The sequence below is a fragment of the Tympanuchus pallidicinctus genome, unplaced genomic scaffold (genome assembly GCF_026119805.1).
Source record: "Tympanuchus pallidicinctus isolate F22 unplaced genomic scaffold, pur_lepc_1.0 scaffold32, whole genome shotgun sequence".
In the NCBI taxonomy this organism is placed as follows: Eukaryota; Metazoa; Chordata; class Aves; order Galliformes; family Phasianidae; genus Tympanuchus; species Tympanuchus pallidicinctus.
The window spans coordinates 3,876,744-3,887,477 of record NW_026294750.1 but is presented as its reverse complement, the minus strand read 5'-3'; the positions used below and the strand labels follow the sequence as shown (position 1 = coordinate 3,887,477).

Below are 10,734 nucleotides of genomic sequence, written 5' to 3'. Positions count from 1 at the left end.
TGATGGCTATTACAATTCATAGGTACTTAAATCACTAAAAATTGTCTTTTTCAGAGCAGATTGTGGAGCAGTTGCTTGCAGTGGTGCAGTTGCCTTTATTTTCTGTAATAATGTCCACATTAAAAGGTCTTCAATTATCTGATCCTGTTGCTGAGATGGAGCAATGTCTGCAGACTCATTAGTGAAGCCTGTGCACAAGGCTGTGTCAGACTTATCTCACGTTATCTCAAAGCAATTAAGAGCAGGATGAAGTAAGCTGTGCTTTGATGGAAATAGGTGTGCACTGAGTTAGCTAAATTGGTGTTTATTTCAAACCAGACTTATCTTGCTTGCTGCTCGTAGGTTGTTTTGTTGTTTTAGGTTGTGCTGTTGCTTTGGGTTGTGTTGTTTTGGAGGGGATGAATCCTATGATTGGAGCTGAAAGTCGTCTTTCTTTTGGGAGTTCCTCACACAGTTCTGTGGAAGGGAAGAAAGGAGGGGGGGAGCCATTATTGGCTTTAATTGAGTGGTCATCTAGGAATCTGAGAGGTGAGTGTGACAGGTTGTTGGGTATCTGCAGTAGGAAATAACCCCCAGGATTGAGAAACCTCATTATTTCAGCTGATCTGATCACAAATCCCAGCTCGCCTCAGTCCTTTTCTGCTCTGCCTTCCCATCCTGACACGTTCAGTCTTGCCTCCTCAGACTCCAAGAGGTTTTGTCATCACCTGCTTTGAGCTTTTGTTAGGGATGTTGTGATGGTTTGTTATTTTTGGGGCAGGGAAGAACCAGCAATGCCTGCTTTTATTAACTGACAGCCTCTATTTTGCTATGGGACTTCAATGCTGCCACTCCTCCTTGTAGAGAATAAAGCAAAGTGAACCTCCTTAAAATGCTTGCTTGGAAGCAGGCTGTGGGGCTGCGGTGTCCCAAGGAGATGTGGGGAGCAGAGTGGTAATGAACTCTTGCTTTCCAGGGCAAATGCTGAATTGGTGCCTGCTGCTAACAGCTATTGCAGCTGTCCAAAGAGTCTCCTGATTTTGAGATGAATTGCTTAATAGAAAATAAAATTAGTTAGAATGTAAGTTCATTACGAGCTGGCTTCACCCATACGCACACAAGCAACACAATTAATTCTTTCCTGTGGGGAAACATAGATGAATGAGGAGCTACCACCATTTTTCACCCACTTCATTCACAAATTGCACAGTGAGAGCTAATGATGATGTTAGAAGCTCTGTGCAGAAGCAGTGTGGTTGTAGTATCAGTTTGGGGGGGCTTGGCTGTACTGCTGATGAAAGCCCTGCTGATTTCAGGTGTCTGATTCCAGCATCCCCTCTGAACACACCGTGACCATTGGGTAGAGTCTGTGGGCCAGCTTTCACCAAGGTCAGTACAACTTCACACATTTTTGGATTGTCTTGCTGTACAGATCATTGATTCCCAGTCAGTAGTCTCCTAGTTTGGAAACTCCTGAATTTTTGCCTCTGTCCCATGGCCTGGTTTGATCCTATCTGTGTTCTGATGAGCTGAATTGCTTTGCAGGGCTTCTGTCTTAGCAGTGCCTGTTTAGAGAAGCTGGGACTTGTAGGGGAAGAGTGGTGGTGAGGGAAACCAAGTAATGACACAAAGGAGCGTGCAGTTGTGTGTCAGTTCTGCATTTGCAGCTCGTGGACAAATAACACAGGTTAAAATTTATGAATCATAATTCCAGTGGCAAAAACGTGTCTTACAAGACATGGATGCAGTTAGCAGCAGGCTCTCATAAGACGGTGCTGTGACCCTGAGCTGGGTGCTTGGGTGCAGTAATCCAGTCCATCAGAGCAGAGGGTAACAGGAAGGAAGTACAGCTTGGCAGCCAGAAGAGTAACAGAAGTGAACCTTGTGCTGATGCTGTGCTGTATGTGCAGCAGTGTGCAAACAAGCCAGTGTCAGCCTGCTCTCATCACTAACACTGCTGGGATTCCACCCCCTGATTCAGCCTGCTGGGACGGCAGGTGATCGTGTTTCTGTGACGTTCATCTGTGTGCCCACACTGTGCTGTAGGATGTCCTGCCAGCTGTCCTGATGGAGCACATGCACCAACTTCAGCAGTTTTCTCAGTTCAGTAACTGATGGCATTCGTGTTTTCTCAGTTATCTGTTTTGCCACTTGAATGACTGCAGTTCTCGGCGTGTCGTCGAAACTGAAGTGAAGGATCCACAAAGGAGGGGAGCAGGGAAAAGGCAGGAGGAGAAAAACCCTTTGCATTTGCTCTGTTGCCACAGCTGCAGTATTTTTGAAGGTATTCCCTGGGATTTAGCTTAGCTGGGTGAGCTTCACAAGTCTCCCCCTGTTTGCTTATGGTGAATTTCATCCACTGGATCAACGTAACAAATGAACAAAAGTAAAAGAACAAATGAAGGAGGAAAACTGAATAAGGAAGCTTTAGCATTTGTGTAAGCTGGCTAATTTCTTCTTCCCCTGGATGAGAGGATTAAAAATCATGGCTTTGCATAATGACTGGCTTTGGAAAGGTTACATCTGCCTGGAACGTTATCTGCTGCAGCAGCTGGTGGTTATGAATGAGTTCCCCGATCCATTGACATAAATGTTCTGGCAAACCTCCTTACAGCCTGATGCTTTGGGGTAAGACTGGCCTTCACTGGGTGATGGTGGAACTTCACAATGGCACAAACCTTCCATGCCAACATGGATGGGAATAACAGGGTGCAGCCTTTGTCAAGGAGGGATCTTTGGGAGGATTTGAAAACCTGACCTCATTCATTGTGCCTCTGTTCTCCAGATCCCCTAAGGAATACAAGAGAAATGTACACATTACTTAGATTTCAATAGGCACAGATTTCCTCTTGCAGTTCAATTTCTTACATCTTTAAGAGATTCTCTAAGATGTATGGGCACTGCTTTTTTTTCTTCCATGGGCTGTTTTCTGCAGCATCCAGGTTCTTTCGGAGAAGCCATTTCTGTGTGAGAAATGGGGTTATTCAGTGATCTTCAAAGCAGGTCATGCTGGTTTAGTGTTAAAATAAAGCACCACAGAAGTTCAGTTTTTTGCTAATCTCCACGGTTTCAATGAGACCTGTTCTTGCAGTGTGCTAATTAGGCACTATCTGAGTAATTTTGGACTAGACAGGTTTTATCTCTTGCCCTTAATGCTGCTTATCTCTGATTTAAGCCGTGCAGCACAGCAGTTTAAACCTTCTTTTGGAACATGACTGAAAGCCACGGGTTTGATTGCTTCTCTAATGGAGGGGAAATATTGATCAAGGAAATTCCTTGGGCGTGTGTGAGCAGCAGGTGGGACAGGAGCTCTTGCAGCATCCAGAATAGCCCTGCTTTCAGATCCCATGAAGGGCACTGAGCGTTGCCTACCCTTCTCAGCAGCAACCTGTCCGTTTCCAAATGTCAGCGCGAGCCAGACGTGCTGCTGTGGCTGCTGCTGAGCAGGAAGGTTGCTGTGACTCAGCTCTGTGTCACAGCTCTCAGCCTGCTGCACGTGGCATAGAATTATAGGACGGCTTAACCTGAAAGGGATCTTAAAGATGCCCAGCGCTGCCCTTGCTGTGGGCTGGGCGCTCACCAGCCCTGAGGCCCATCTGCGGCCTCAGGCACCTCCAGGCATGGGCACACAGCTGTGGGCAGCAGAACCAGGGCCTCGCTGTGCTCTGAGTAAAGGATTTCCTGCTAACATCCGCCCCGAATCTCGTTCTTTTAGTTTAAATCTTTTCCCCCTTGTCTTATCACTATCAGACCATGCGAAAAGTCAGACTCCTTCCTGTTCATAAGCTGCCCTCAAGTACTGAGCAAGGCCCAAGTGAATGTATTTGGCAGTGGGACGTGCTGACATGTGGGCTTGCTGTCAGACTCGAGGAGCAGCAATAAACAGCTGGGTTTGAGATGGTTCCCTATGAATGTTCTGTGCAGTGTAGTGCAGCGACAGCAGGCTAATGGCTGCTCTGAGCACTGGGTGAGCGAGGGGGAAACTGGATTTCTGTTTACTGTTAATTATAAAGCTGCAGAGCTTAGTGCATTAGGGCTGTGCTATATTTAAACGGTCCCCCATCTGTCTGTCTGTCCCTATTACAAAATGTTCTTTGAGAAGATCACAGGGCGAGCTTCTCTCTCCTCTTAAAAGCTGTTTTTGAAGCTCTCAGTTGCTTTCAGAGAGCTGTCTGCCATGCCGTGGCATCTGTGTCTGCTTTGTGCTGTTAAGTCACTGCAGTGCTGTTTGGAAGGCATTGCAGACAACTACAGGGAATGGCATTTCTCTGCTTGTGGAGTGAAGTTGATGCATTTCTGAAAAGGGAAGCTGCTATTCATGGAGAAAATGGAATCTTTGGTCATTTGCTGTGTTGCAGACTGTTATCTTCAGTTAGGAGACTGTTACAGCAGCATTAAGAATAACGATTCCAATCAAAACCTCTTGTGAACTCGGGCCAGCCAGATGGACAGCCCTGAGGCTTGCAGGCTTTGCTTATCCCCAGAGTATTGGAGCAGTGATGAGCACAGCAGCTCCTCATCTGCCCCAGCTGCATCCCATGGGCCTGTGCTGTGTGCTGGGACTTCTGCCCATCGCTTCTGAGCTGGGCTCTGCTTTTACCACCCAAAGGGTCACATAGTGCTGGTGGCTTCTAGAAAGCTGGCTGCCAGATTGGAAACATCCAGCTCGTTTCACACAGTCTGCATTACGAGCTCTAAAGTCTCAAGGTTTTGGGCACTTGTGGGCTGAGATGAAATCCTTGGGTTGTACATTAACAGCCCTTTAATTAGCAGGCTCTGGACTAAGACGCGCTCAAGGCTTATTAAAGTCATTCTACTGATGCAGGGGAATTGATTAGTGACTCTTGTGGATTATTCAGCTGAAGAGTAGAACCCCCCCCCCAAGGACAGACTTGGAAGGATTTCCTTAAAATAAATGGCAGTAAAAATCCAAGCGTTTGTTTTCCTTGGTGTCTTTGAGATGGGTGCTGTGGAAGCCAGCTGTGGCTTTGGTTGCATGCTTGTCAACTTACAAACAGGCTGGAGTGGGCTCTTCTGGAACAGGCTGCCATTTTAGAACTTCCCACTTCCAAGAGCATCCTCGCTCGGTGCCCAATGGGTGCCTTTCCTCTGCACCAACGCCTCGTTATGTGTGTTGAAATAGGCACCGTCTCTGCTTATTCAGTTTTATTTTTGTGTGCGTGGTTGTTTTCCTTTCTAAACCCACAAAATACGGCTCCAGTTCCTGGTTCATTTTGCTGAAACACGACACTAGCCAAATATTTTTGTGAGAGCCTTATTAGTCACATAAGAAAGAATGCAAGGAAGTATTCTTAGAAAGTGTTACAGCTATGCTTGACGTGTAAAATATTTACCCAGACATGTAAACACAGCAAGGAGTGCTGTGCCAGTGTACCATCATATTGAGCAAGATGTTTTCCAGCTCTTGGAAGTAATGGATCGTGTCCTCTGCTGACATGAGCCAACAGTGTTGATGCTTGGCTTTACCCAGCAGAACTCTTAGCCCCCCTCTCTCCCATCCCAAAAATAAATCGGGATGAGCTTTCTCGAAGAGCTGCAATTGTGCTAAATAAATCTCTTCTGTTTGTTTGGCTGTAGGGTTGTTTCAGCATTACTAACGTGACCGCAGTCTGCAGGGTTTGTTTTGCTTTCTGTTGTCTGTATCTTAACGTGTGTTATAAAACTTTCTGGTTCCTGCAGAGCACGCAGCCCCGGTGCCTCTGCTCTGCAGGAGTGTCCCCATGGTTCTGTGGATTCATCTGAGCCATTTCCAGCCGTTCTTTGCCACGGATAGGAGAGATAGGCAGTGCTGCTGGGGCTGCCAGATAACCGCCCTGACTGAGATCCTGTGTTCTGCCCAGCTTTGGTACGAAGCTCCTCCTGTGCTGAGCTCTGCCACGTCCTCAGCGCTGCTCTGCTGGCTGCAGCTCTGCTGGGTGCAAGCTGCCACCGTCCTCTGGTCACTGTCAGTGCCTGTGCTGGAGGTGCAGGGCTGTGAGCTGTACCAGCAGGGCTGTGTAGACAGATCAGAGCTTATCCAGCACAGCAGTAACCCCTGAGTTCCTCCACACTTCACTACAGATCAGCCACTTTCTCAAGGCAGGACACTTTGATATTGAATTGCGTTTCATTCAGTAGTTTTCCTGCTGTGGGTCTGGATCGTCTTTGCTCGTTTTGTTTTTAATGCTGCATGCTCTGTTTTTCTGAACTCTCATTGGTTCACAGTTACTGTAACTGCTTTCAAAACTCTTCCCTCTGTTATTCGTTGGCTCAAGCTGCTGCCGTGCAACTGGTTAAAAATGAATGGCAGTTGGAGTTGTAGCAGATGAGCTGGGAATGAGTTAGCAGTTACTTGCTGGGATCCCTTCCAGAGGAGGAAGGTGGAGTTCTGGGCTGCTCGCAGCATTTCCAAGATAAGAGTCGTGGCAAACAGGGGCTGTGTGAAACATCAAGAAACTGCAGCAAACTACAAGTGAGGAGTTGGAATTCAGGTTATTCACTCCACCAAAGAACCAATCCACTCGTGTTCAAACTGTTCCCTATGTCAAAACTAAGAGGGCTGAGCCAGGAGTCTGGAGGGAGAGACTCAGGATGGTGAGGTTTGTTGGTTTGTTTTTCCCCCTGAAAATAGGAGGCTTAAAAAGAAGAAGGAGGGGAAAAAAAAAAAGAAAAGAAAAAAAAGCTGTTTGCTGCCACGTGGGTTTTGCATTGAGCTGTCATGAATCAGCTCTGAAGTGGGAGGGGACTTTTAGACTGAAATATTGACATGAATCAGACAGCTGGGCTTTGGGGGAGTGACCAGAGCCGTCCAAACAGTTTAAACTGCGAAGCTCTGCTGTGCCTCCGTGCTTCCCTCTGATAAAGAAGGATTTGAGGGACTGGAGCCGGTAGCACTGAGAACATATGAGCCGCCAGTGAGTAAAGCTGTGCTGTGTGGGTGCTGGGGGAGGCTTTGCTCGGGGGCTACGGCAGGGAAGGAGGTGATTTCTGTTCAGTTCTGCTTGCTGCAGGTGTGTCAGGATTGTCACAAGTCTTTATGCTTTATAGGACAGCTGATGATGAGAAGCTTTGGATTCTGTAGTGTAGGCATTTGTGTGAATGGGAAACAAAGTCAGATTTAGCTGCCCAGGACGAAACGGTGCTTTAAGATCTAAAGGAATGTCTTGCTTTTGTTTTTGTTTCAACTTTTTAGTTGTTTTGAAGCTTTTCTCAGCTCCCCTGCTGAGAATGGATGCAAGTCAGAACTCTGTTGTCTGTTGCTGTTGTTTCTGTTGAGGATTTTGTGCTTTGTAGCTTTATTTAACACAGTTAAACTCATAGGTGTCATTTGGCTTAAAACTTCAGCTGGCTTGGTCTGTGTGTGTGTGTGTGTGTGTTGGACTGATGATCTTTTAGGTCTTTTCCAACCTTGGTGATTCTGTGATTCTAACAAACTTGCGTTATGGTGTTCATAGTTACATGATATTGAGGTCAGTTGAGGCACCATAGGAATACATCTGAACTTACCTAGGGCTTCCTGCTGCAATGCTGATATTGTATCTCCATGGGATGCCTATACTTGATAAAATATTGTTGCAGGCATTTTAAAAAAAATGACATGCACGTCTATGAACTGTTTTTATACACAAAAATCCTACATGAACAGGAGGCACTCGTTAACAACATACATTAAAAAGGGACCCTGTGTTTCTCCTGAGTCTGAAGATCCTGCTGATGTTTGCAGTTTGGCCCATCTTTCACCAGGTTCTGACTGAAGGTAGTTGAGCAGAACCAGCAAAGCTGCCGTGACTGCAGTGATGAGAAGCTCTTGGTGAGGATCAGCTGTAAGAGCTTTTTCAGAAAGCTGCATTTAACCCTGAGTGTGGGTAGCAGCAGTGGTTCCTAAAGGCCACCTGGCTGTGCTTGTTGAGCCTCTCAGGGAGGACAGGAGCTTCAGCACACACAGACCTGCTGCCTTATTCAGCAATCAGTTTCCTTCTGATACATCCAGCAGCAGAGCTGTGCTGGGTGCTGGATTCGTCTCACCCTGCTGAGTGCTTTGGTGTAACTTTCCTGCTTTGGGAAAGGCCATCGTGTGTTACTGCAAGTTAATAAATCTCAGCAAGCCTCCTCTGTGCGTTAGTGCTGCTGCTGATGGTGGCAGCGTGGAGCGCTGCGGTGACTCGGTGCCATCTGTGGTGATGGAGCTGTGTGTGAACCAGTCCCTGTCACTTAAGGAAGAACCTGGCAGACCCTAAGGCTCACATCCAGGGTCAGACGGTCAGTGTGAAGCTGTTAAAGCTGTGCTGCAGGCCGGAGCTCTGAATTGCACTTGTAGAAACAGTAGATTGTTGTTAAGACTGAAGTAAGTGAGTAGGTCTGTAAACTTTGCTAACAGTGGAGTACTATGCACAGAATAGGAGAAAACAATCGAGCATTTCATCAGCCTCCTTGCTGTCTCTGGCCAGAATTTGCAGGCTGCTCTGCGTTGCATCAATCCTGCTGGACATTATTTTCCGTCTATAATTTGAAACCAGATGGAAAATGAATGCACTGTGCATTGATAGAGATATTTCATAAGAGGGGAGAAGCCTTTGCAATGCGTCTGTGTGAACTGAGCCTGTAAAGCACTCTTGGATCGCCTGGTTGCATTTGTGTCTGTAACAGAAAATGAGGCGAGGATCATTAGTAGGTATGAGATGAGCATCTCAAAGGCTCCAGGCAGACTTTCTCTCTGATGCAATGTGCATGAATGCACTTTATGTTGTTCTCCTATGGTGCAGGCCTGTCTACAGGTGGGCAGCACCAGGCCCACTGCATTTCACTTGGCCTCGAGCATCCTTTGTATGATTCAGCCCCACAGGGCAGAACCTGGGGCTCAGCGCTTGCCTTTCCTGCTCTGTAAGCAAACCCTACGTGCCAGAGGTGATGGGAGGCCACAGTGCTCTGTGCCCAGGGCAGCCCATCAGCCTGGCTTCCTCTCTTGCTATGTGACATTTCACATGTGGCATTTCACCTTCTGAAAGAGCAGCACTGTGCTTGTAAATAAGGCCTGAGCTTCAAAGAGAGGTGGCAAGTAAGGAGCCTGATTTGTACGTGACAGTTCAAACTCCAAATGAGTGTTGGACGCACGCTGTGGTTCTGCATGAAGGTGCTTTAATAGGGAGGTTTTGGTTACAATTTGTTGATGATGCTGTAATTGTCTCTTGCTGGGGGTGCAGAAGGGAACAGAGCAGAAGAGAAGCTTGGTCAAGGCTACAGCAGGCAAGCAGGTTTGGGTTTTCTTCCTGTGCCCTTCTGTGCTGTTTCCTTTTTGTATTTTCTTTATTATTTAAGTCTGCAGAGATCCCCAGGTTAAGGGTGTGGGAACGAACAGAAGCTGGGGCCAAAGCTCACACAGATTGATTCTGATCTTGCTCACGTCGGCTCAGCCCTGCTGTTTTCAGCGAGCTGCTCGCAGCCAGGGCAGAAACTCCAAGTGGAGCCTTTCTGAGCAGCTGGGTTGTGCTGTCCTGCACAGCCCTGCAGAGCTGCTTCAGCAGCACAGGGAGCGAGGTGGGCAGCAGGGCCTTGGCTTGGGGTGTCAGTGCCATAGCCGCCTCAGTCGCCCATCCTCACGCACAGGAAATGCTGCTCATTATTTATCTGAAGTGAGATTTCCCTTTTTGTTCTGCAGAAGAGGAGTCTGTCATCATGGTTCTGCTTTGGATGTGTTCCAAGGATGCGCTTTCAGAAATTAAAGCCAGGCTAAACTTTTCAGAAAGGCGTGCAATGATGCTACAAATACGTCTTGTTCCAAACCTGTGGACTGCAGAATTAGGTCAGGCACACCCTGAAGATGCACATTTCCTGCTTGCTCATGTTTCTGAGAATTTGTACGTGGGAATGTTTCTGTAGATTTAAAGGAGCGTCGTCACCTAAAAATGAGTTGTTGGGAGTTGCATTGAAGTCATCGTGACGCTGTGATGTAGGAAGAGCAGCAGTTTGCCAGCTGCCCCGTTTGGTTGCTTGGTCTGGTTGTCACCCTTTGCTGTTTTTAAACCATGGGATGAATTTAGATCACTCTCTTCAGCTATTTCTGCTGCTTCCCGAGTTGCTGCTCGTTGTGCTGGGTGACTGCAAAGCAGTGCTGAAGCTGTTGGATGTTCCAGGCAAGGGCTTTCCTCTTGAACAGTCTGACAGCACTGCTTTTTCTTTGGAGTTTCTATGGAGTTCTGCAAACCTGGGCTCTTCAGCTGTTTTAGAATTGCTTTTAAAAATATTAAGAAAAAACAAAGAGGGTAATTATAAGGAGCAACTAATGCTAGATGTTAGAAACCAGCAAGTCTGCGCTGCTAATTTTACTATCTTCTGCTTGATGAAATGTTTTGCATCTGTCCTGGGTTTCCTTTGCTGGTTATGCTGTTGGCATTCCTTTCTTGCACACCACCTCTATGCTCTTTGTGTTGGTATGAGCAAGTTGGGCCATTTGAAACGAAGCATTTCACTGCTGAGAGCTGTGTGTGTTGCAAAGCAGGTTTGGATGAGAGTTCAGTCTCCAGTCAGAAATGGTTACAGCACTCTTCTTTCATTTTAGGGATTAAGAATTCTCAGCCTGCTCTTGAGATAGCTGCCTGTGTGCAGCCAGGGGCAGGAGGGGTGGATGCATCAGCATTGGGGCTGCAGTTGATCCCAAAATTATCTTCTCTTTTGTCCCTGTTTTCTCTAATAAGGCTGCCCTGCAGTGTTTCCCAGGGCCATCAGGAGGCATGAGCTGTTAATATACGTGAAAAGCTT

At 47.0% G+C, this 10,734-nt stretch overlaps 1 protein-coding gene across 5 annotated transcripts in view; it reads left to right on the top strand.

Moving 5' to 3' along the window:
- The window catches only part of KCTD20 (potassium channel tetramerization domain containing 20), a 130,722-nt gene that overhangs the window by 113,904 nt on the left and 6,084 nt on the right, over window positions 1-10,734 (top strand). Inside the window, exons 1-2 of one of the 5 annotated variants that reach the window (XM_052698466.1) lie at window positions 60-251; window positions 1,310-1,368. The exons of 1 other annotated variant lie outside the window; for it this stretch is intronic. Coding sequence is in view for 2 of the 4 variants with exons in the window: in XM_052698463.1 (XP_052554423.1) it covers window positions 6,521-6,573 (53 nt within the window). In the remaining 2 variants the exon portion in view is untranslated. Of the gene's footprint in view, window positions 1-59; window positions 252-1,309; window positions 1,369-6,463; window positions 6,574-6,854; window positions 6,894-10,734 lie in introns of those variants that run through there. 3 more of the 5 variants (XM_052698465.1, XM_052698467.1, XM_052698463.1) reach the window with 3 other exon arrangements.